Source organism: Amblyraja radiata, chromosome 1, assembly GCF_010909765.2.
Source record: "Amblyraja radiata isolate CabotCenter1 chromosome 1, sAmbRad1.1.pri, whole genome shotgun sequence".
Classification (NCBI taxonomy): Eukaryota; Metazoa; Chordata; class Chondrichthyes; order Rajiformes; family Rajidae; genus Amblyraja; species Amblyraja radiata.
This window is the reverse complement of record NC_045956.1, coordinates 156,252,297-156,276,504: the sequence shown is the minus strand read 5'-3', so window position 1 is coordinate 156,276,504 and position 24,208 is coordinate 156,252,297. Positions and strand designations below refer to the sequence as shown.

At 43.5% G+C, this 24,208-nt stretch overlaps 1 protein-coding gene across 3 annotated transcripts in view; it reads left to right on the top strand.

The window, feature by feature from the left end:
* The window catches only part of poli (DNA polymerase iota), a 52,427-nt gene extending 36,471 nt beyond the window's left edge, over positions 1–15,956 (top strand). For 2 of the 3 annotated variants that reach the window (XM_033033416.1, XM_033033400.1), the window contains 3 exons: positions 3,546–3,637; positions 6,515–6,648; positions 14,118–15,956. In XM_033033416.1, the coding sequence (XP_032889307.1) occupies positions 3,546–3,637; positions 6,515–6,648; positions 14,118–15,130 (1,239 nt within the window). In that variant the 3' untranslated portion in view covers positions 15,131–15,956. The remainder of the gene's footprint in view (positions 1–3,545; positions 3,638–6,514; positions 6,649–14,117) is intronic. The other variant, XM_033033409.1, reaches the window with a different exon arrangement.
* The last annotated feature ends 8,252 nt before the right edge of the window (positions 15,957–24,208 follow it).

Below are 24,208 nucleotides of genomic sequence, written 5' to 3'. Positions count from 1 at the left end.
ACCACAGTCTGAAGAAGGGTCTCGACCAGGAACGTCACCCATTCCTTCTCTCCAGAGATGCTGCTTGTCCCGCTGAGTTATGGGCCTGTCACACTAGGGACAACTCGGGAGAACTCTTGAATTACCTCATACAGTGGGACAGGCCCTTTACAGCCATGAATACCTTGAAAACTGTTGTAGATTATCGATTTGGATGATCTGGCTCACATGTTCATGTCATTTCATCAAGTAATGATGGTGGCATGGTGGCGGGCAACACGATTGCGCAGCGGTAGAGTTGCTGCCTCATAGCGCTTGCAGCACCAGAGACCCAGGTTCGATCCCGGCTACGGGTGCTGTCTGTATGGAGTTTGTTCGTTTTCCCTGTGAATCTGCATGGGTTTTCTCTGAGATCTTCAGTTTCCTCCCACACTACAAAGACGTGCAGGTTTGTAGGTTAGTTGGCTTGGGTTTGTATACTTGGTATAACTGTAAATTGTCCCTAGAGTGCGTAGGCTTGTGTTAATGTGCTGGGATCGCTGTTCGATGCGGACTCAGTGGGTCAAAGGGCCTGTTTCCACACTGTATCTCTGAACTAAACTAAACTAAAATATAACATCTATTGACGTTGTTTTAGAGTTCTATTCAAGCCAACACATCACTCTATGCATATATATATCAGCATTCTGCAACAACAACATTTTATTATGTGCTATTGCTTACAGGAATAGCAGAATTCTGGTGAACTTCTACCGCTGCACCATCGAGAGCATCCTTACCAACTGTATCACAGTATGGTATGGCAACTGCTCTGTGTCCGACCGGAAAGCACTGCAGAGGGTGGTGAAAATTGCCCAACGCACTCACCAGTTCCTCACTCCCCTCCATTGAGTCTGTCCAAAGCAAGCGTTGTCTGCGAAGGGCGCTCAGCATCGCCAAGGACTGCTCTCACCCCAACCATGGACTGTTTACCCTCCTACCATCCGGGAGGTGCTACAGGTCTCTCCGCTGCCGGACCAGCAGGTCCAGGAACAGCTTCTTCCCTGCGGCTGTCACACTACTCAACAATGTACCTCGGTGACTGCCAATCACCCCCCCCCCCCCCGGACACTCCTCCCACAGGAAAAACACTATGACTGTATGCATGTAAATAGATTTATTTATTGAAATCATATTCTATGTCGCTCTTCCAGCGAGATGCTAACTGCATTTCGTTGTCTCTGTACACTGACAATGACAATTAAAGTTGAATCTGAATCTGAATCTGAGGAAGAATATTAATTCAGCAGGCACCAATCCTCCCAAGTCATTTCCATCCCAACGGATTGCTTAATCACAGTCTGAAAGCACTATTTGACTGAGCCAATCTTACAGGAAATGGTTGGCCAAAGATTAAACAGTGTGTTCAGGGCGAGAATTACATGCCTTAACCTGTTAAACCGGAGTGTCATACATCAAATGAATCCATAGAGCCATGTTTAACCTACAAGAATAATTTGCAGAACATTTGCTGGGCATGTTGTCTTATGTGAGGCAATGTCTTGATGTTTGGCAGATAAATTTGGTCATATTAATCATATGATTACAAACCAATTAGGAGCAGACGCGGGCATTCGATCCAATTTGTGATCCCAGCTACAAAGACAGATGTATACAGCAATTTGTTCTTCCCCCGCACAATTAAAGCATGGAATAATCTCCACCCTACTATAGTTACCCAACCAGATGCAACTAAATTTAAAGTAGCTCTTTCTTCCCAATAACCCTTTCTGGCTTAAGCCCTCCCTCCACCACCTCCAGTTTAAGTTCCATTTGGAATATTTTGGAGGACCAAGAAACCAAGAACCAAGAATATCACAGTCAGCTGAAATAAAAATTGAGGATGACATAGCAGGTCAGACTGAAGAATAACCGCTATAAAGGATTTTAAGGGCATCATGAAAATTCTACATGAGGAATCCAAATTGCTTATTTGAGATTGTAGGTTACTGATTTCAAGCTTGATCAAAGGTCATCCATTGAAAACAGCAGATGTGGTTTAGTATCATAATTTCTAATGATCGCTATTGTACTATATATGTGCCAGCATGAACAGTGGGCCGAGTAGATTCCTCCTGTGCTGCAAATTTCATGAATTCTCTAGTCTCTTTTCCCCCCCAAAAAGACTCATCAATCAATATTAGATTTCCAGTAATAGACATAAAAGGCTGGAGTAACTCAACAGGTTAGACAGCATACGATAAGATACAATATGATACGATAGAACTTTATTTATCCCAGGAGGAAAATTGATCTGCCAACAGTCATAAAAACATGAAATACATGAAACATGAAATTGAGTGGAAAGGATTGGGGATGTACAAAGATTGGGGGGTGGGGGGGAGTCAGTCAAACCCACAACAGAAGAGGGAGGAGTTGTAAAGTTTGATGGCCACAGGGAAGAAGGATCTCCTGTGGCGTTCTGTCCTGCATCCTTGGTGGAACCAGTCTGTTGCTGAAGGTACTCCTCAGGTTGACTAGTGTGTCATGGAGGGGGTGAGCTGTATTGTCCAGGATGCTCTGCAGTTTGAGGAGCATCCTCCCCTCCAAGACCACCCCCATGAATCCATCTCCTCCCCCAGGTGAAGCCAGCCTTCCTGATGTGTTTGTTGATCCTATTAGCCTCCACGGCCTTCGGCCTGCTGCCCCAGAACATCTGCGGCATCTTACTGCAGACGTTGAAGGAGCGGAGACTTCTCAAAAAGTACAGCCGGCTCTGTCCCTTCTTGTACAGGGCCTCAGCGTTCCTGGACCAGCATCTCTGGAGAAAAGGAATAGGTGACATATAGGGTCGAGAGCCCTTTTCAGATTTCCAGTCTTCTGCCTTCCTGTTCTGAAAATAACGATCTATTTAATTTATTTAATATTTAATTGCACGGAAGAAAAGACACAAAGTGCTGGAGTATCTCAGCGGGTGAGGCAGCATCCCTGGACGACATGGATTGGTGACATTTCGGGTCGGGACACTTCTTCAGACCCGCAGGGTTACTCCAGCACTTTGTATCTTTTTTTTTGTAAACCAGCACCTGCAGTTCCCTGTTTCTCCATTTAATTGAATGGACATCGTCAACCTATTGGTTATTGGTCATGTACAAGAGTTGGCAGGCAATTCATCTGTGTACTGCTGGTCGTGTTAAAGAATAGCCTTGTTCTCTGGGATAAGTCTTACCCTCCCTAAACATCCACACGTAAGCAGGCATCACTCTGACTGCAACCAGGAACACTAGTTATTTCTTCTAAATATTTCTGGTGCACCAGACACTGACACCAATTGTTATTGAAGCTGCAAATGAGTATTACATAAACCAATATAACTGGATAAGATCTTTAATCCCACCATTATTAGCCATTTGGACTCAACTAATTGAACATAAATTGAACGTTTTAATATGTTTAGATCCTTGTCATATATTTCAGATAAATACTAATCGGTCAAATTATTTAATGTTGACCTTTTCATGCAGATCAACATTAATTGCCTGCAAGAGTTAAACATTTTGTTAATCACGTACATTTTTTTTCCTCAGTCCCTCAGTAATGAAGATTCCTTCAGGAAATGCTCCTCATTAGTTGAAATCAGAATGAAGCTTGAAGAACTGCAGATTAGTCTTCTAATCAGGTTTGTCAGTCTTGTTCACTTGACCTTCTAAAAATCTTCTAACTGGTGACATTTACATCATGATATTATCCCATGTTTATACAAAGAATTCATAATTTTTAACAAAGGAGGCTGACTAATATCAGTTTCTGTAAAACAAAATCTTCAGGGTCCTGGCCATCTCCCCAGGTATTTCAATGTCAGTGTCTTATGTAGTCAGATAGTGGGAATATTGACATTGGGCTCTGCCAGCTTCACATTTCCCTGTGTCAGTGTCCATGGACAACATATACAGAAAAACAAGGGCGCAAGGTTAAAATCTAAATCGCTCATACTGGGCACTGCTTTCCAGCTGTTTTAGCAGCTTGGCGGACTTTTGGCTGCTCTTTTTGTGTTAATTTCTGTTGTTTTTTTTTTTTTTAATTATTTTATTTTATTAGCAGTAAGTACAATCATATGGCACCAAAGTGCCTAATATATATTTTCATAATACATTTTATGTATAGCTTCTTTTTTTTTTTTGTTATATTAAAGAAAGATTAGAATAAGAAAAATAAGTTAGATAGTAAAGGATAGAAAGACGTGAGATATATAGTGTGTGAAGAAAAAGAAAAAAGACGAATGAGTTGAAAGTTGAAAAAAAGAAAATAGAAAAAAGAGAATAAAACATTAAAAAAAGTAAGGAGATCATTGTTTATAATCTTGACCAACCCTCGTCCAGTCCTGAAACAGTTATTTTTTACAATTGTGTTCCACCATATGATTCCAAAAAGACGACAAATGGAGACCAACTCGTTATGAATTGGTCTGATTTATCCATTAGGAGGAATCGCATTTCCTCAAGATGTGCGGTGTCCAACATACTTGCAATCCACATTTTAAGCGTTGGTATTAATGTATTTTTCCAAAATTTAAGTATTAATTTTTTTGCTATTATTAAACCATAGTTAAAAAATAAATTTTGAGATGTGTTCAATTTATTCCCATCTTCCATTACGCCAAATATAATCATTTCAGTATTAGGTTCCATTCTTATCTTGAATAATTTTGTAAATATTTCGAAATATCACTCCAAAATCTATAAGGTTTTACGCAGGAAACTAAGGAGTGTGTTATAGTTGCATTTTGGGATAGACATTTATCACAAATGGCAGATATATTTGGATAAAATTTGTTCAATCTTGTTTTTGAATAATATAATCTATGTAAAATTTTAAATTGAATTAGATTATCTTACATTAATCGAACATTTATGCATATATATCAAGTACTTTTCCCATGTAACCTTCGTAATTTTTATCATTAGTTCCCGTTCCCACTCTTCTCTAAGTACCTCTGTAGATGGTAGGTCTATATTAAGAATACTATTATATAAATATGATATTAATTTTTGTGTCAGCTTCAATATTCATTGCTTCTTCCAATAATTCAGGAGTTATTTTTTGATATCCTTGTATATATTTTTTCATGAAATCGCAAATCTGAAGATGTTTAAAATATTGGTTGTTTTTCAGTTTAAATTTTAATTGTAATTGTTGGAATGATAGTAGGTTTCCCATTTCGTACATATCCCCGGTCCTTCTAATTCCGAGACTTTCCCATTGGTTATATGTCTTATCAATAAGAGAAGGTTAAAATCTAAATCGCTCATACTGGGCACTGCTTTCCAGCTGTTTTAGCAGCTTGGCGGACTTTTGGCTGCTCTTTTTTTGTTAATTTCTGTTTTTAATAGGAATAAAATAGATTGGAATTAAAATTGAGCAGCATAACACTATTTTTCTGGGGTTTTTTTTGTGAGGCAATGGAGAGAGAGCTCAATATGCATTAAAAAATTGCAAAGAAGGTAGCACTTTCTATATTTCAGTAAATACCTATAATAATATTCTTAGACAATGAAGGATTAATGTGTTTGTTTATGAGCTTTTCTGTTCTTACGCATACAATATTTGGCATTGTTTTGGCTTTTAAAGTTCGGGGCCACCATGAATATGTATCACAAATCAAATAACTTCCGTGTATAATGAACCACATGAGATTGCGATCTATCCAATCCCCCCATGGTTGCAGTGTACCCTAACACCAGCTGCTACAAATGACCTCTCCCACCATTAGCATAACTTATTAGCAAGTTATAATATGCACAAATTAAAAGTAAAGAATGTGTTTATCACGTGAAATGTTATGCACAGTGCCACTCATGTGGTGTCGATATACACCTGGCTGTATAGCAATCCAACTAAACAGAAAGACATGGCCACTTTTCACAAGTTCACAAGTTATATGAGTAGAATTAGGCCATTCGGCCCATCACATCTACTTCGCCATTCAATCATGTCTGATCTCTGCCTCCTAATCCCATTTTCCTGCCTTCTCCCCATAACCCTTGACACCCATTCTATTCAAGAATTTGCCTATCTCTGCCTTAAAAATATCCACTGACTTGACCTTCAGTCTTCTGTTACACTGAGTTCCACAGATTAACTACCCTCTGACTCAAGAAGTTCCTCCTCGCCTCCTTTCTAAAAGAGTGCCCTTTAATTCTGAGGCTACGACCTCTGGTCCTAGACTCTCCCACCTGTCTATGCCTTTCATTATTCATTATTCTAAACTCCAATGAGTAAAGGCCCAGTGGTGTCAAACTCTCATTATATGCTAACCCACTCATTCCTGGAATCATTCTTGTAAACCTCCTCTGGACCCTCTCCAGAGCCAGCACACCCTTCCTCAGATATGGGGCCCAAATTTGCTCACAGTACTGCAAATGCGGCCTGACCAGCACCTTATAGAGCCTCAGCATTACATCTCTGTTTTTGCATTCCAGTCCTCTTGATATAAATGCTAGCATTGCTTCAGTGGATAATGTACTTGCCTTGAGGACATTGCAGGTATTTTTTGCAGATTGCGGAAAGACGGGCGTGTACCACGGACCATAAGGTTAAGCATTAGACGCTCCTCGGCTTCTAACAAATGGTTCAACCGGGAGAGTCGACAGTGCCCTGTTCCAAACCAACTAATGCAGAAACTTAACACAGGTAATGTTATAGTTATCGTCCCTCTCCCTCTCCCTCTCGCTCTCTCTCTCTCACTCTCTCTCTCCCTCTCCCCCCCTTCTCCCCCTTTCTCCCCCCTCTGCAAATGGAATTTCGTTGCTCAGTTTTGTGCAATGACAATAAACATATTCTATTCTATTCTATTCTTCTCCCCCCCTCTCCCCCCTCCCCCTCCTCTCCCTCTCTCTCCCTCTCTCTCCCTCTCCCCCCTCTCCTCCCCTCTCCCTCCCCTCTCCCCCCCTCCCCCCTCTCCCTCCTCTCCCTCCCATCTCCCTCCCTCTCCCTCTCCCCCCCCTCTCCCCCTCCTCTCCCCTCCTCTCTCCTCCTCTCTCCTCCACTCCCTCTCCCCCTCTCTCCCGGGCATGACTCGGCCCACAGTTACTGGCAGGTGGGAAGTACTGCAACAGTATACCTGTCACGCTGTCAAGATGAACTGAGGGAGGGCAAACCCCTGATATGGAGCAAATGGACAAAAGCGAGTTTTGAGTTTTGTTTATTGTCACGTGTACTGAGGTTCAGCGAAAAGCTTTTTGTTGCTTGCTAACCAGTCAGCAGAAAGACTATACATGATTACAATCAAGCCATCCACAATGTTCAGATACACGTTAAAGTCCCGTAAAGTCCAATTAAAGATAGTCCAAGGGTCTCCAATGAGGTAGATGGGAGGTTAGGACCACTTTTTACTTAGTTATTGGATGATTCTGTTGCCTGTTAACAGTGGGAAGAACACTCGCTTGATCTTGATTTTAAGTATGAATGCGAACTTTAAAAGAGGAGCAGAGACTATGCTGAGTTGAATAAGAGGTTGGCTGCCATTGGTCGCTGTGCCTTCAGCCATCAAGCCCAAATCTCTGCAATTTTACGGAGGCCAATTAACCTACAAACCCACACGTCTTTGGAATGTGGGGGGCAACTGGAGCACCCAGAGGAAACCCACTTGGTCACAGGGAGAACGAGCAAACACCACACAGGCAGCACCGAGGTCAGGATCAAACACGGGTCCCTGGCGCTGTGAGGCAGCAGCTTGACCATTGTGTGGAAGTGCAATAACACAAGCTAGCAATATAAGAAATCAAGTAGTGAACTGAAAATGATATTCCCCAGGGAATGAGGAGATTGTGGAAGCATGTAAATTATTGTAGGATAATAATGTAGATAAATAGATGTCAGGGGAATCTAGGGAATCAAATGTCAGAAGATAAAATGAAGGGTCATTTTGATAGGATTAGATGAGATAGACATATGACCTGTTCCTATGCTATATGTTCCAACTCCATGATGTGCAATCACGTACAAACACATGGTCTAAAATTTGCACCATGAAGCCTGCATTCACCTTGTGCAGGCAACACTGCCCCTGCAGAAGATGTTCCGATTTTATTGGCGAGGCGCCTCAGGGCCTTTCAGAAGTAAAACCCATCATGCGACAGACAAACTCCATCCAAGTGTTAGCAGGAATAAACTCTGTGAGTCAGCGTAGCCAAGAACTCAGCATAGCTGGCTGTCAAGAGAGATTCAACATTATTCAGAGTAATTAGTCAGAAAGCCCATCAACACTTCTACTTCCCAGAAGGTTGAGGAGATTCCGAATGTCGATGAACACTGTTGAACTATGGTGTATGGTAGAGAGCATATTGACTGCTTCAGCAACACAAACGCCCAGGAATGAAGCAGATTACAAAATGTGGTGGACACAGCCTGGTCCATCATGGCCTCCCCATTATCGAATGGATCTACAGGAGCCTTTGCCTCAAAAAGGCAGCCAACATCATCAAGGACCCACAGCCACCCTGGCCACATTCTCTCCTTTTTTCATATCCCTTCTACCATCTGGAAGAAGATAAAGAAGTCTGAAAATCGTGACCCTCCAGGTTCAAGAAGAGCATCTTCCCAACATCTATCAGGATCCTGAGCACTACAAAATACTAAACTATGTGTAGGAAAGAACTGCAGATGCTGTATTACACCGAAGACAGACACAAAATGCTGGAGTAACTCAGAGGGACAGGCAGCATCTCTGGAGAGAAGAAATGGGTGATGTTTTGTGTCGAGACCCTTCATTGAACTATCTTAGTTGCATTGTCTGAAGAAGGGTCTCGACCCGAAATGTGGCCTATACCTTTGCTCTATAGATGCTGCCTCACCCGCTGAATTTCTCCAGCAGTTTTGTCTACCTTCGATTTTTCCAGCATCTGCAGTTCTTTCTTAAACATCTCAGTTGCATTAATGACTTTGTGCTTTTTGCACTAATATTGGGTTTTTAATTTATTGCTTGTTTTTTGTTTCCTATGTTATCCATGAGTGCTGTGTTTACAGGCCTGTTACGCTGCTGCAAGTGAGAACTTCACTGTTCCGTTGTCGGTACACTTGGCAATTAAACACTCTTGACTCTTGGGCTGCAACTGTTTACCATATATATTAATGATTTGGAAGAGGGAATTAGGAGCAACACTAGCAAGTTTGTGGGTGACACAAAGCCGGGTGGCAGTGTGAGCTGTGAAGAGGATGTTAGGAGGTTGCAGGATGACCTGGACAGGTTGAGTGAGTGGGCAGATGGGTGGCAGATGCAGTATAATATAGATAAATGTGAGGCTATCCACTTTGGCGGCAAAAACAAGGGGGCAGATTATTATCTCAATGGGGTTAGGTTAGGTAAGGGGGAGGTGCAGCGAGACCTGGGCGTCCTTGTACACTGGTCACTGAAAGTTGGCTTACAGGTACAGCAGGCCGTGAAGAAAGCTAATGGAATGTTGTCCTTCATAACAAGAGTATTTCAGTGTAGGAGTAAAGAGGTTCTTCTGCAGTTGTATAGGGCTCTGGTGAGACCACATCTGGAGTATTGTGTACAGTTTTGGCCTAATTTGAGGAAGGACATCATTGTGATTGAGGCAGTGCAGCGTAGGTTCACGAGATTGATCCCTGGGATGGCGGGACTGTCATATGAGGAAAGATTGAAAAGACTAGGCTTGTATTCACTGGAGTTTAGAAGGATGAGGGGGATCTTATAGAATGATATAAAATTATAAAAGGACTGGACAAGCTAGATGCAGGAAAAATGTTCCCAATGTTGGGCGAGTCCAGAACCAGGGGCCACGGTCTTAGAATAAAGGGGAGGTCATTTAAGACTGAGGTGAGAAAAAACTTTTTCACCCAGAGAGTTGTGAATTTATGGAATTCCCTGCCACAGAGGGCAGTGGAGGCCAAGTCACTGGATGGATTTAAGAGAGAGTTAGATAGAGCTCTAGGGGCTAGTGAAGTCAAGGGATATGGGGAGAAGGCAGGCATGGGTTATTGATAGGGGACGATCAACCATGATCACAATGAATGGCGGTGCTGGCTTGAAGGGCTGAATGGCCTCCTCCTGCACCTATTTTCTATGTTTCTTGTGTCAAGATACAGTACTGTGAAATTCTCTGTACGGAGCCTCCAGCAATGTGGGACACCTGTACATCCCTGCTCTTGTGCAAATCTTTATTTTACTGGCAGTCAAATTGTGTAGGGACATACTGACATTTCCTTGCTGACCTGCTGGCATTTCTCAGGCAATCTAGGCCGGTGATTCCAATTTGTTTCAGCTGTATTCTATGTGTCCCTAATGTCCTTGTCACATACTTTGTGCCATTTGAGTAAAGAATTTCATCTTATTATAATGAATGTTTTGTCACGTTAGGGGAAGAATGGATAAAGGGAGTTAATGATGTGAAATGTATTAACAGTACTGATACATTACTGAGGTGTGTGTTCTAGAAATGCATTAGTAGTACTGATGCATTCACATGTGTAGGGCACCTAGAGCTTATAGGGCTCCCAGGCTCCCTCTTGTGGTAGAAGGGTGCAGGTGTTATCGTTTGATCTCCAGGCGCTTCAATGTGCTGTTGTCGAGGGCCGTGAGGTCTACCCCTCCACCAGGGGGGCGGAGGACAGCGCAGTCGAAAAAGACGTGCTGCACTGTTTGCTGGTCTGCTCCATACACGCATGCTGCTGATGAACGCAGCCCCCAGCGATGCATGTTGGTGTTGAACCGGCCGACCCCTGTACGAGCCGGTTCAGGGCGACCCATTCTTTGCGGGGGCAGGTCTGAGCCGGGTGGGGCTGTGGTGTTCGGTGCAACAGTGAATTGTGGAGGTCGTGAAGTCTGTGATGATAATAGCCTGACAATTGAAGTGAATACTGGTCCACAGACAGGGAAGGTTTAAGTCTTCTTACCCTATTTTTGTCAGATAGAACATATAACAGCACAGGAACAGGCCCTTTGGCCCACAATGTTTGCACTGTACATTGTCCATATGGGTCGGGTACTTTTCGCGCTGCCGTTCCTGCGCCGCCTTTTCGACGCCTCCGTTTTGGCACCGCACATAGTTAATGCTTGTCACCGAAACAGCGGTGCCGAAACGACTGTCGCATTTCTGACATTTGCTTGGTGCGGTGAGCGAGGTCAGTCAGTTTCGAAGAGTTTTGAGGGAAGCCTGCAGTTTGGTAAAAGTTGTCAGTCTCTGCTGTTTTCCCAGTGCTGGAGCAGGGAGGCTTGTTTGTAGAATGGGAGTGAGAGCTTCCTATCGCTTTTATACACACACACACACTGTGTATAAAAGCGATACCTGTTTACCTTGCTTCATGTTTCGAGCAAGATTATTTTTGGAGTAAATATATTAAAATGGCAAAAGATCGGCGCCTCCAAAACGGAGGCACCGAAACAGCGACGCTGAAATGGCGGCGCCAAATGGTACCATTCCGTGTCAATATCCCTCTATTCCCCCATACTTTGATGTGCCTGTCTAATAGCCTCTTAAACACTTTCATAATTTTATATACTTCTATCTTCTCCCCTCAACCTCCGACATTCAAGAGAAAACTATCCAAGTTTATCCAAACACTCGTTGCAGCGGAAACCCTCTAATCATGGCAAATGGTGCATGAATTATGGAAAATGCTATTATCCTTTCTCCTTCCCTCAAAGGCCCACAGTGATGTGTGGGGAATGGATGGGGCATTCTTGCATACCCTCCAATCCTGCTCCTGCGGTACAAGGAGGGAAGGTAACCTTCCATTCTCTCGCCCCCCTGATTGTGCTTCAATTGAAAGAGTTAGAGAATATTTAATGTTTCCAGTGTGGAAACTTGCCCGCACCGGCCAACATGTCCCAGCGACACTCGTCCCACCTGCCTGCTCTTAGTCCATATCTCTCCAAACTTGTCCTGTTCATGTACTTGTCTAACTGTTTCTTAAACTGGTCCCAGCCTTAACTACCTCATCTGGCAGCCTGTTCCATACACCCACTACCCTTAGTGTGAAAAAGTTACCCCTCAGATTCCTATTAAATCTTTTCCCCTTCACCTTGAACCTACAAACCTTTCAAGTTTGACGATATCTTTCCTATAACATGGTGCCCAGAACTGAACACAATATTCTAAATGTGGTCTCACCAACATCTTATACAACTACAACATGACCGTCCAACTTCTATTGCTGCAGCTTTATAGGTGTGCCCAGGAGATTGTACACTAAATTCCCCTTGCCATTTCCCAGTCCTGCTTAAAGTGAGAGAGTTTCCTTCTTGCTCCTTGCTGTATCTCTAAGCTCAAATCTTCTAACGACTTCTCTCTTTTGTTCTAAATAATGGAGAGCAACTTATTTTACTGAATAGCAGACAGCATTTTTGATTCACCTGTTCTAGATATTCTCAGGGGGAGACTGAGGTATTTTCTTGCAATATTTTAGTATTTTGTAGATCAGATTTATGTTTTCATTGGTAGACAGAAATTCTGGAGAAACTCATCGGGTGAGGCAGCATCTATGGAGCGAAGGAAATCATTGTCTCAGATTGTTTATATTGATTAATCAGCATTTTTAATTCAGGTCTGTTCAAATTAAATTATTGGGATGTTGGATTGACATTTTAACACTGGGTTTCTTTTCAGGTGTAAGTTTGGGATTAATACCATGAAACATGTTCCCTCTATGGGTATTCCATTTTCTTCGTGACATCCCTTTCCTTCACAATGTTTCCGTCTCTTAAAATCTTATGCATGTGATTATTAAATTGAATTTTTTTTTGGTCATCCGATTGTATAACAAATCTAAATATTTTTTCATATCATTACAGTATAATTCCATATCGTTTCCACATCACTCCAGTAAAATAGGTTGCCCCCTCGTATTTGGAACAAAAGTGGGACGTAGGGGAGAAGTGAAGGGCAGCACAATGGCGCAGCTGGTAGAGCTGTTGACTCACGGCACCAGAGACCCAGGTTCGATCCTGACCTCACATGCTGTCTGTGTGGAGTTTGCAGGTTCTCCCAGTGATGCATGTGTTCTCTCTGGGTGTTCTGGTTTCCTCCCACATCCCAAAGACATCCAAGATATTGTAAGTTAATTGGACCCTGTAAATTGCCCCGAATGTGCAGGGAGTGGAATAACATTTTGTGTGAATGAATGATCGATGGTTGGCACGTATTCGGTGGACCGAAGGGCCTGTTCCATGCTGGATTTTTAAACCAATTAATTGCAGCTCATCACTTTATTAATATCTCTTTTTAATAAGCTGAGATGTGATTTCATATCTATGAATTTCATGTTAAAATGTCAACCAAATTCTAGATTTTTACACATCTCCCTGTTTTTCTCTTCTGCTGAGTGCTCCTTGCAATGCTGCAGTTCAAAGGCTGCTGCAATTCTGCGGTAAATGTCACCATTCATCATGTGAAATCCTGAAGAGTAATGCCAGGATTTCTGTGATTCAGGGGAGTGCCTTTTAATCCTGATTTGACAGCTACACACCCATGGTTCAACAGGGTTCAATAGATGGTAATCGCTCACTAAACCTCAGGTTAACCTGGACCTTATTGTGATTCTGATCTCAAATAGACTTCCAGCATTGGAACTGTGCCTGAGGCTAGAGTCTATCAACGCCCTCAGCCACAGAAAGCAGAAACCAGCAAGAAAACACAAAAACAAATGACGGGAATGGGTCTGAGCCAAGACAAATTTAATGCCGGATGTGGCAGCGCCTTCATTACTCCGACAGGAATATTTTATCAGAAAAGATTGGTTGTCCAGGGTTAGAGGGAGGGAATAAAAACCGAGGAAGCTGGGAACACTGAGCAGGTCTAGCCAAATCCGTGGAAAGAGAAGCAGCGTTGACACTTAAAGTGATGACAATGATCAAAAACGTGTACGTGTTTCCTTTTATTAAGGTGCTGCCGAACCTGCTGAGTGTTACCAGAAATGGGTATTTTTATTTTACATTTCCAGTATCTGATGTTTTACAGTCGAAGACTGTAGAGGTGGGAGTTGAATGAGGAAGTATTCATTTAAACATTTCCTTCATGAAAGAATGAATCTGTAAAAGTAGTAGGTTATGTGTGTGGAAGTAGGGGAATTGGAACAGATGATGTATTCTATTAATAATGACACTCTTCCCAACAGTTTTTTACCTCTCTTTTATTCACTAGGTGCCTGTGAACTTGTGACTCCACTGGTTGATATCCTAATGAAGCTTTTTCAAAAGATGGTGGACACCAAATGTCAGTTCTTCATAAGCCTTTTGAATGTTTGTTTTTCTAATCTTATTCAGTCCACAATGTCTTCTCCTCTCAGAGGATCAATTGGATTCTATTTAACACAGAAATCACCTGGAAAATTAGACACAAGTCCAAAGGTAAAAGCAAGTAGACAACTTCTCAGTCAAAGGAAAGGGTCTGATGATGTTGATTTAGCAGACACTGCAAGTCCACTGAAAAAGACTGAAAATCACCTGGAGTCTGCTTCCGTGAATACAGAAGATGCCATTGCTATTGATCCAACTCAGAAATTATCAAATACTAATCTACCTCCTGAGATTGACTTTGATGTATTTAAAGAACTCCCAATTAATATCCAGAAGGAAATTATAACAGATGCCAGCACTTCACAGGAACAGATGAATTATCACAGATCCCACATTCCGGGTATTGAGAAAGCACTTTGTAAAAGCAATTTTACCTTCAGGTCACCAACAGAGGATCAGAGGAAATATTTGGCAACCCCAGACCCTGAGAGCAATCCAGCCATTTTTAGTGCAATTAATGGTCCTGGTGCGGATTTTTCCAAAAGGACATCAGTCAATCTTGGAACCCAGTTAGAGATCAGTCAATCTTGGAACCCAGTGTGTGCCCTTAATGATACGTCAACCAATGTGCCAGACCTTCATTCTCCAGGTGAAGCTTTACAATCTGCTAAGAAAGGTCCTGATGCACCCACCGATCAAAATACCCAGCCATTCCCCACCAATGTGGATGTCAAGGTGTTTTCAGAATTACCTGCTGAACTTCAGAAAGAACTGCTGACAGACTGGAAGCGACAGAGGACAGTGTTGAAGGTACATGTTGCTAAACGAGGCAAGAAAGTCAAATCCAGCACAGGGGCAAGACACCCTCAAAACTCTCCAAAATCCAACAGTATTCTGAAGTACTTTAGCAAAAGGTAGAACACGGGCGTGATTAAAAGGTGTACCGCGCAAAACAGGATTAATTTCCTCCAATAAAAATATTTGATGCATAAGCGGCAACACAAAGACTGAAAATTCAAACAGGCGACAAGTGCCACTGGTGGAGAGAATGGCAATTCTGATTTTAGTGGAAAATATTCTTCTGAAGTTTGAAACAAAAAGGTGTTTTCCCCTGAATGTAACAATATAAAGTACTGTACTTGATTCTGTCAATATGTGCCAAAAAGTGACGAAACCAAAACCACTTGCCCTAAGATGTATTATCTGTTTGATTATCTTCATCTTTCCAATTAAATGGCCCTTGAATCCCTCCAGAGGCTGAAATTCCCACACATTGACAATGCAGTTCCTGATTTGGATGGTAATTTTTTTTACCAAGCTTGGAAAGTTTTAACAGTGGGAAATAAACACAAATGTATCCATTAAACGCATGCACACTGTGATAATGGTTCTCCAATCAAGAAGTACATTCTTAAAGTCAGGAAACTACTGACTCTCTCCCTCAAGCAGAAATACAAATTTACAAAGTGAGAAGTTGTTGTTTGTGAATATTCAACATTTTTACCTTAAAAATAATGCACGTGACTATATTGGAGTATAATGTTGAGACAAAATTAGGTTCTTTAAAGTTGAGTGTTGCAATACATGTTGTGTCCTTCAAAAGAAAGGAGACTGGAATTTTGTGATTTGTGTTTCATTGCATGTCATTCAGCTGCTTCTGCTTGCTACTGCAGCAGATTGTTGTATTAGTGTGTTGGTGTGATTATTATAAACTTGCTGTGTTGATAAAAATACATTTAACTGCCCGAATTATTATCATTACAAATATTGACATGGAAATGTATGTAAAACTGAGGATCTCGCCCTTCTGTAGAACTGCACTGAATTAAAACTGATTCTCAGAACCAGTCTGAAGAAGGGTCTCGACCCATTCCTTCTCTCCAGAGATGCTGCCTGCCCCGCTGAGCTACTCCAGCTTTTTGTGTCTTTTCTCAGAACATTGTCCTGAATTAACAGTTCATTGGGAGCTCAGGAAGAATTAACAGCGGTATAGCATTGCATACACATAAATAATCTATGGTTAATTTCCTTTCATCGTTGATTGACGTCTAGAATTAGTGAGTCAGGACAAAGACCACTATTGTAAAGTGGGGCCACCGGGGAAAAGAAAATTACAGAATAAGGAGGGTAGATGCGGTTAGAAGCAACTGGGGAGAAGATAAAGGAGGATTGGAGAATGTAGGGAGGCATATATTGGTTCAAGCAATGGGTAACGGTGGATAGGAAGATGAGGGTTACAGGCCAGCCAAGGAGAGGGATAAAATAGAACCAAGTTAGAGGATTGGGAGAGAGGTGGATAGAACAGGCTCAAAACTGATGGAAAGAACAACCCAGAGTATCGTCAGAAAAAGACAGATAGAGTAGGCTGCGCGTGAGGAAGAACAGAGGGAAGGAGTCCAAATAAGAAGAATGAAGAGTTATTCATGCATTAAAATTGATTGTGATAATTTCCATTGTTAATGATGAAGACCATGGGCTACTGCTGGATAGTGATACATGGAACATAGGAAAGTACACAGCAAAACTGGCACTTCGGCCCACAATGTCCATGACGAACATGATGTCAGGTTAAAGGAATGTCCTTTGCCTGCACGTGATCTATATCCCTCCATTTCCTGCATGAGGGGCGCTGCATTGAAGGCGCCTCTGCCTGCAGTCTGTCCGTTTTTTTCTATCTTTTTTTATTTTAGTTTGTCTAAACAGTTTGTTTTGGGGATTCTTTGGCTTTTCTATGTGGGGGAGGGTAAGGGAGAAACTGTTTCCCAGCCACTTCCTGGCGAGGATGCGACTATTTATCCGTGTCGCGTCCTCACCCCCCTCCTCGCAGCCTACCAACTGGATCGGAGCGGCCTTTCCTACCGGAGACCAGACCAGAGCTTCGGCAGCGGCGGCGCGGCGCTAGATTCACCGCGGAGCGGGCGATACATACCTGGATCGCCGTTTGGAGCTCCGGAGCGTTGGGCCTGCAGCATCAACATCGCGGGGCCGTGGTACGCGGAGCTCCCGATGCGGGCATCGCTGACCGACATCGAGGAGTCCCTGGGGCCCTTTGCTGAGGGCCACCAGCGTGAATCTCCGCCCAAGCTGCTGAGGGTGGCCTCCCGTTCCGATGTCGGAATTCCAACATCCCGGCGAGCGGTCCTGAGCGGTGGGCTGCCCTGTAGCGGCAACTGCGGAGGGCTCCGGTGGCCCTCACCATGGGCGAACTTTAGAGGAAGATGACTGACTTTGGTGCCTTCCGTCACAGTGGGAAATGTTTGATTCTGTTGTGTGGGGATGTTTTATGTTGAACTCTATCGTGTGTTGTGTTCTTTATTTTTATTGTATGGTGATCACACATTTCACTGTGCCAACTGGCACATGTGACAAATAAATGTATCTTGATCTTGATATGTATGCAGAAAACCTGCGATGTAATCAAGAGAGAATTAGATTTAGCTCTAAGGGCTAACAGAATCAAGGGATATGGGGAGAAAGCAGGAACGGGGTACTGATTTTGGATGATCAGCCATGATCATATTGAATGCCGGTGCTGGCTCAAAGGGCCAAATGGCCTAATCATGCACCATGAAATCCTTGTGCATTTCTAGTTTAGTTAGTGATTGTAGTGTTCAAGAGCCTGATGGTTGTTGTGAAGAAGCTGTTCGTAAAACTGAAGGTCATGCTGTCCAGACTTCAATATATTCTTCCTAACAGCAGAGTGAAATGTGAATGAGGCCAGGTTGGCATGAGTTCTTGATTCTTGGGCTCTCGATGATGGGTTCTTGATGATGTTAGCTGCCTGTTTGAGGCACCACCTCCTGTACACCACTTCGATGGTGGAGAGATTAATACCCATGATGGACCTGGCGGTGACCATGACATTTTGTAATCTCCTTGATAAGAGTAAAATTAGGCCATTCAGCCCATCAAGTCTACTCCGCCATTCAATCATGGCTCATCTCTCCCTAACCCCATTCTCCATAACCTCTGGCACCCGTACTAGTCAAGAATCTATCTATCTCTGCCTTAGATATATCCACTGACTTTGCCTCCACAGCCTTCTCTTGCAAATAATTCCACAGATTCACCATCCTCTGACTAAAGAAATTTCTCCTCATCTCCTTCCTAAAAGAACGTCTTTTAATTCTAAAGCTATAACCTTTAATCCTAGACTCTCCCACTAGTGGAAACATTCTCTCCACATCCACTATCCAAACATTTCACTATTATGTACATTTCAATGCGGTCCCACCTCATTCTTCTAAACTCCAACGAGTACAGTCCCAGTGCCATCAAATGCTCATCGTAGGTTAACCTACTCATTCCTGGGATCATTCTTGTAAACCTCTGGACCCTCTCCAAAGCCAGCCTTCCTCAGAAATGGTGCGCAAAATTGCTCACAATAATTTAAATGAGGCCTGACCAGCTCATTATAGAGCCTCAACATTACATCCCTGTTTTTGTATACAAGCCCTCTTGGAATAAATGCTGGCATTGAGTTTGCTTTCTTTACTTCTAATTCATCTTGCAGATTAGCTTTTTGGGAATCGTGCACCAGCACTTTGCACCTTTGATTTCTGGATTCTCTCCCCATTTAAAAAATAATCTACGCCTTAGCAAATTTGCAGATGACACAAAGCTGGGTGGCAGTGTGAACTGTGAGGAGGATGCTATGAAGATGCAGGGTGACTTGGACAGGTTGGGTGAGTGGGCGAATGCATGGCAGATGCAGATTAATGTGGATAAATGTGACAAAAACAGGAAGGCAGATTATCTGAATGGTGTCAGGTTGGGAAAAGGGGAAGTACAAAGAGATCTGGGGGGTCCTTGTTCATCACTCACTGAAAGTAAGCATGCAGGTATAGTAGGCAGTGAAGAAAGCTAATGGTATGTTGGCCTTCATAACAAGAGGAGTATAGGAGCAAAGAGATCCTTCTGCAGTTGTACAGGGCACTAGTGAGACCACACCTGGAGTATAGTGTGCAGTTTTGGTCACCAAATTTGAGGAAGGACATTCTTGCTATTGAGGGAGTGCAGCGTAGGTTCACGAGGTAAATTCCCGGGATGGAGGGACTGTCATATGTTGATAGAATGGAACGGCTGGGCTTGTATACTCTAGAATTTAGAAGGATGAGAGGTTATCTTATTGAAACATATGATTATTAAGGGATTGGACACGCTAGAGGCAGGAAACATGTTCCCGGTGTTGGGGGAATCCAGTACCAGGGACCACAGTTTAAGAATAAGGGGTAAACCATTTAGAACGGAGATGAGGAAAAACCCTTTTCACCCAGAGAGTTGTGAATCTGTGGAATTCTTCGCCTCAGAAGGCAGTAGAGGCCAATTCTCTGGATGCTTTCAAGAACGAGTTGGATAGATAGGGATAAGGTGAGAAAGCAGGAATGGGGTACTGAATGTGGATGATCAGCCATGATCACATGATCCCCTCAAAACTGATCACCAAACTCAGCGACCTGGGCATCGACCCCTCCCTCTGCAACTGGATACTGGACTTTCTAACTAACAGACTAACAGTCTGTTAGGTCAGACAACCACACCTCTTCAACCCTCACCCTGAACACCGGCGTTCCACAGGGCTGTGTGCTGAGCCCCCTCCTCTACTCCCTCTTCACCTACGACTGCACACCTGTACATGGTACTAACACCATCATCAAGTATGCAGATGATACAACGGTGATTGGCCTCATCAGCAACAACGATGAGTCGGCCTATAGGGAGGAGATCCAGCTCCTAGCAGCATGGTGCGCTGACAACAACCTGGCCCTTAACTCCAAGAAGACCAAGGAGCTCATTGTGGACTGCAGAAGGTCTAGGGGTGGCACGCACACCCCCATCCACATCAACGGGACGGAGGTGGAACGTGTTTCCAGCTTCAGGTTTCTGGGGGTCAACATCTCTGATGACCTCTCTTGGACCCACAATACCTCAACACTGGTCAAGAAGGCTCACCAGCGTCTCTTCTTCCTGAGGAGATTGAAGAAGGTCCATCTGTCTCCTCAGATTCTGGTGAACATCTACCGCTGCACCATCGAGAACATCCTTACCAACTGTATCACAGTATGGTATGGCAACTGCTCTGTCTCCGACCGGAAAGAGCTGCAGATGGTGGTGAAAATTGCCCAACGCATCACCGGTTCCTCACTCCCCTCCATTGAGTCTGTCCAGAGCAAGCGATGTCTGCGAAGGGCGCTCAGCATCGTCAAGGACTGCTCTCACCCCAGCCACAGACTGTTTACCCTCCTACCATCCGGGAGGCGCTACAGGTCTCTCCGTTGCTGGACCAGCAGGTTCAGGAACAGCTTCTTCCCTGCGGCTGTTACACAACTTAACTCTGCACCTTGGTGATTGCCAGTCACCCCCCCCCCCCCCCCCCCCCCCCCCCGGCCACTCCTTCCCCCAGAAAAATTGCACTATTGCTACTGTATGTACATATATATATTTTACAGTTCCATTATTCTATGTTTGCTCTTCTGGGGAGATGCTAACTGCATTTAGTTGTCTCTGTACTGTACACTGCACAATGACAATAAAGATTGAATCTGAATCTGAATCTGAATGGCAGTGCTGGCTCGAAGGGCCGAATGGCCTATTCCTGCACCTATTGTCTATTGTATACTGTCTATTGTCTATTCCAAAATGCCAAAATGCATGACTCCACACTTTGCTACACTATATTCCATCTGCCAGTGGAATATAGTGTACTGCCACTTATCTGACTACTCGCCCAACCAGTCTAAATCCTTCTGCAGAGTACCTGCTTTCACTATACTACCTGCCCCTCTACCTATTTTCGTATCATCCGCAAAACTGGGTTTATTCTTGTTCCTATTTCTTTCATCTTAAGTCACTGGAGCTGAGATAAAAACAGGGAAACTTGCATTGCAGCGCCACCAGGTGACCAAAGCCTGCAACAGCAGCAGTAACATCATAACATTTCCACAGCACCAGGAATCCTTAATTTAGGAATAATCTACATATACAGGAACCTTGACAGGAGTAGAAAAATATATACAAATGGATATACCTATGTTTGAATTAAGAATATATTTGTCAATAATATCAAATTCCCAAGGGCATGTGTGGGGAAGTGCATTTTCCTCACTTTGTGAGAGTTGAACCGGCTGGTTGGTCGTTTAAACTGAAGCAGTCGCAAAACCCTTTTTGTTCCTGTTGATTGTAATGCTGTTGATTTTGACAAGAACATGTCTGCTGGACTCAGGTTGGAAGCTGATATTGACAATAGACAATAGGTGCAGGAGTAGGCCATTCGGCCTTTCGAGCCAGCACCGCCATTTAGATTCAGATTCACATTTATTGTCACATGCACCAATTAAGGTACAGTGATATTTGAGTTACCATGCAGCCATACAAATAAAAGAACACAGTACAATTAAAAAGAACATAGACATAGAAACAGAGAAAATAGGTGCAGGAGTAGGCCATTCGGCCCTTCGAGCCTGCCCCGCCATTCAATATGGTCATGGCTGATCATCCAACTCAATATCCTGTATCCATACCCCCTGATCCCTTTAGCCACAAGGGCCACATCGAACTCCCTCTTAAATATAGCCAATGAACTGGCCTCAACTACCTTCTGTGGCAGAGAATTCCAGAGATTCACAACTCTCTGTGTGAAAAATGTTTTTCTCATCTCGGTCCTAAAGGATTTCCCCCTTATCCTTAAGCTGTGACCCCTTGTTCTGGACTTCCCCAACATCGGGAACAATCTTCCTGCATCTAGCCTGTCCAACCCCTTTAGAATTCTGTAAGTTTCTATAAGATCCCCCCTCAATCTTCTAAATTCTAGTGAGTACAAGCCGAGTCTATCCAGTCTTTCTTCATATGAAAGTCCTGACATCCCAGGAATCAGTCTGGTGAACCTTCTCTGTACTTCCTCTACGGCAAGAATGTCCTTCCTCAGATTAGGAGACCAAAACTGTACGCAATACTCCAGGTGTGGTCTCACCAAGACCCTGTACAATTGCAGTAGAACCTCCCTGCTCCTATACTTAACATAAACGATAGAACTTAACATAAACATCCACCACAGTGATCATTGTGATGGAAGGCAATAATGTTCAGTCAGTCTTCCACCTTTTGTTCACCCGTGTTTGGGGCCTTGACCCTCCCCAGTCGCCGCTACGGACGGCCCTCTCATCGGGATGATTGAATCTCCAACGTCGGGACAGATGGAACACACTTCCCCCACCACAGTTTCCCCCCCCACCACCCCCACATAAAAACATACCGAGAGACATTAACACATACATTTGGACATACTAAAAAAAAAGTCAGAATGACTGACATCTGCTGGCGAGGGTGCTGTGCGATGATCATGGCTGATAAAATACTAATTGAGAGTCCTATCGTATCAAAAGCCCCAGTAATGTTTTTCCCATGGCCCTGAGTGAAGAGGTTGCTGGTGCTTTCTTACCCAGCTCGATCAAGTTTGGAGCTGGTGAGATGATGAAGAGACTCTCCGGAAATTCAAATGTTTTGCACAGTGGGGACATGAGGAGTAGAAATTGTAAATTGTCCCTTGTGTGTAGGATAGTGCTAGAGAACAGGGTGATTGCTGGTCAGTGCAGTCTCGGTGGGCTGAAGGGCCAGCATCCAAACTCTATCTCTAAAGTCTAAAAACTAACATCTAACAACTAAAGTCTAATCATACACTAGTTCTATCCGGCAAGTTAGGGACAACTTACCGAAGCCAATTAACCCACAAACCTGCACGTCTTTGGAATGTGGGAGGAAACCGTGGCACCTGGAGAAAACCCACATGGTCACGGGGAGAACGTACAAATTCCGTACAGACAGCACCCGTAGTCAGGATGCGTTGGAAGGAGGGAACTGCAGATGCTGGTTTATACCGAAGATAAACACAAAATGCTGGAGTAACTCAGCAGGTCAGGCAACATCTCTGGATAGAAGGAATAGGTGACGTTTTTGGTTGAGATCCATCTTCAGACTACCCATTGTCAGGGGCGAACCCAGGTCTCTGGCGCTGTAAGGCAGCAACATTACCGCTGTGCTACTGTGCTGCACCTTTACTGCTACTGTACTGTGCTATTGTGCTGCACCTTTACTGCTACTGTACTGTGCTACTGTGCTGCACTGGGCCAAAGCTGCTCCATTTCCCCTTTCAGTTGGCACTCGGCACTGTCTTCCCAGTGTTCCAGAAATTAAGCCTGGCGTTAAAATACCCTGGGCCTGAAAAATGTGAGAGTTTTAGGATTTTTCTGTGTCCTTCCCAGCTTGAAACCCATTTTGAGTTAAAAATCAGTCTCCTAAAAGTACATATAACTATTTTGATTCACCACCAAATTCATGACTTTTTTAATTTATACAAACTCATGAGGAAAAGCAAACAAGCACTTTCCATACAAATAAATTGCTGTGTCAGCAGCTTCATGAAAACAGCAAAAAAGAAACTATTTTCTGCCAAAGGCTGAGAGCCATGAAAAGATTACTCATCCCTTTGATCTGCTCAATAAATTATGTGGAGAAGCAGCTACTGTAATTATATCTGATGTGCTGATGCTAAGGAGTGAGTTTGTCAGAAATATTATTGAACATAGAACAATCCAGCGAAAGAATGGCCCTTCGGCCCACAATGTCTGTACCGAACATGATTCCACAACAAACTATCATCTGCCTGCACATAATTTATATCACTCGATTCCCTGCACATCTATATGTCTATCCAAAAGTCTGATGTATGCCTCACGCCCTCGTCGACACGATGGGACAGTGATAGAGTTGCTGCCTTACAGCGCCAGAGACCCGGGTTCAATCCTGACTACGGGTGCTTGTTTGTCCATTCTCCCCGTGACCTGCGTGGGTTTCCTCCTGGATCACTGGTTTCCTCAAAGAGATAGAGGTTTATAGATTAATTGGCTTTGTATAAGTGTAAATTGTCCCTGCTCTGTGTAGGATAGTGTAAGCGTATGGGAATCGCTGGGGCAGCACGGACTTGGTGAGCCGAAGGGCCCG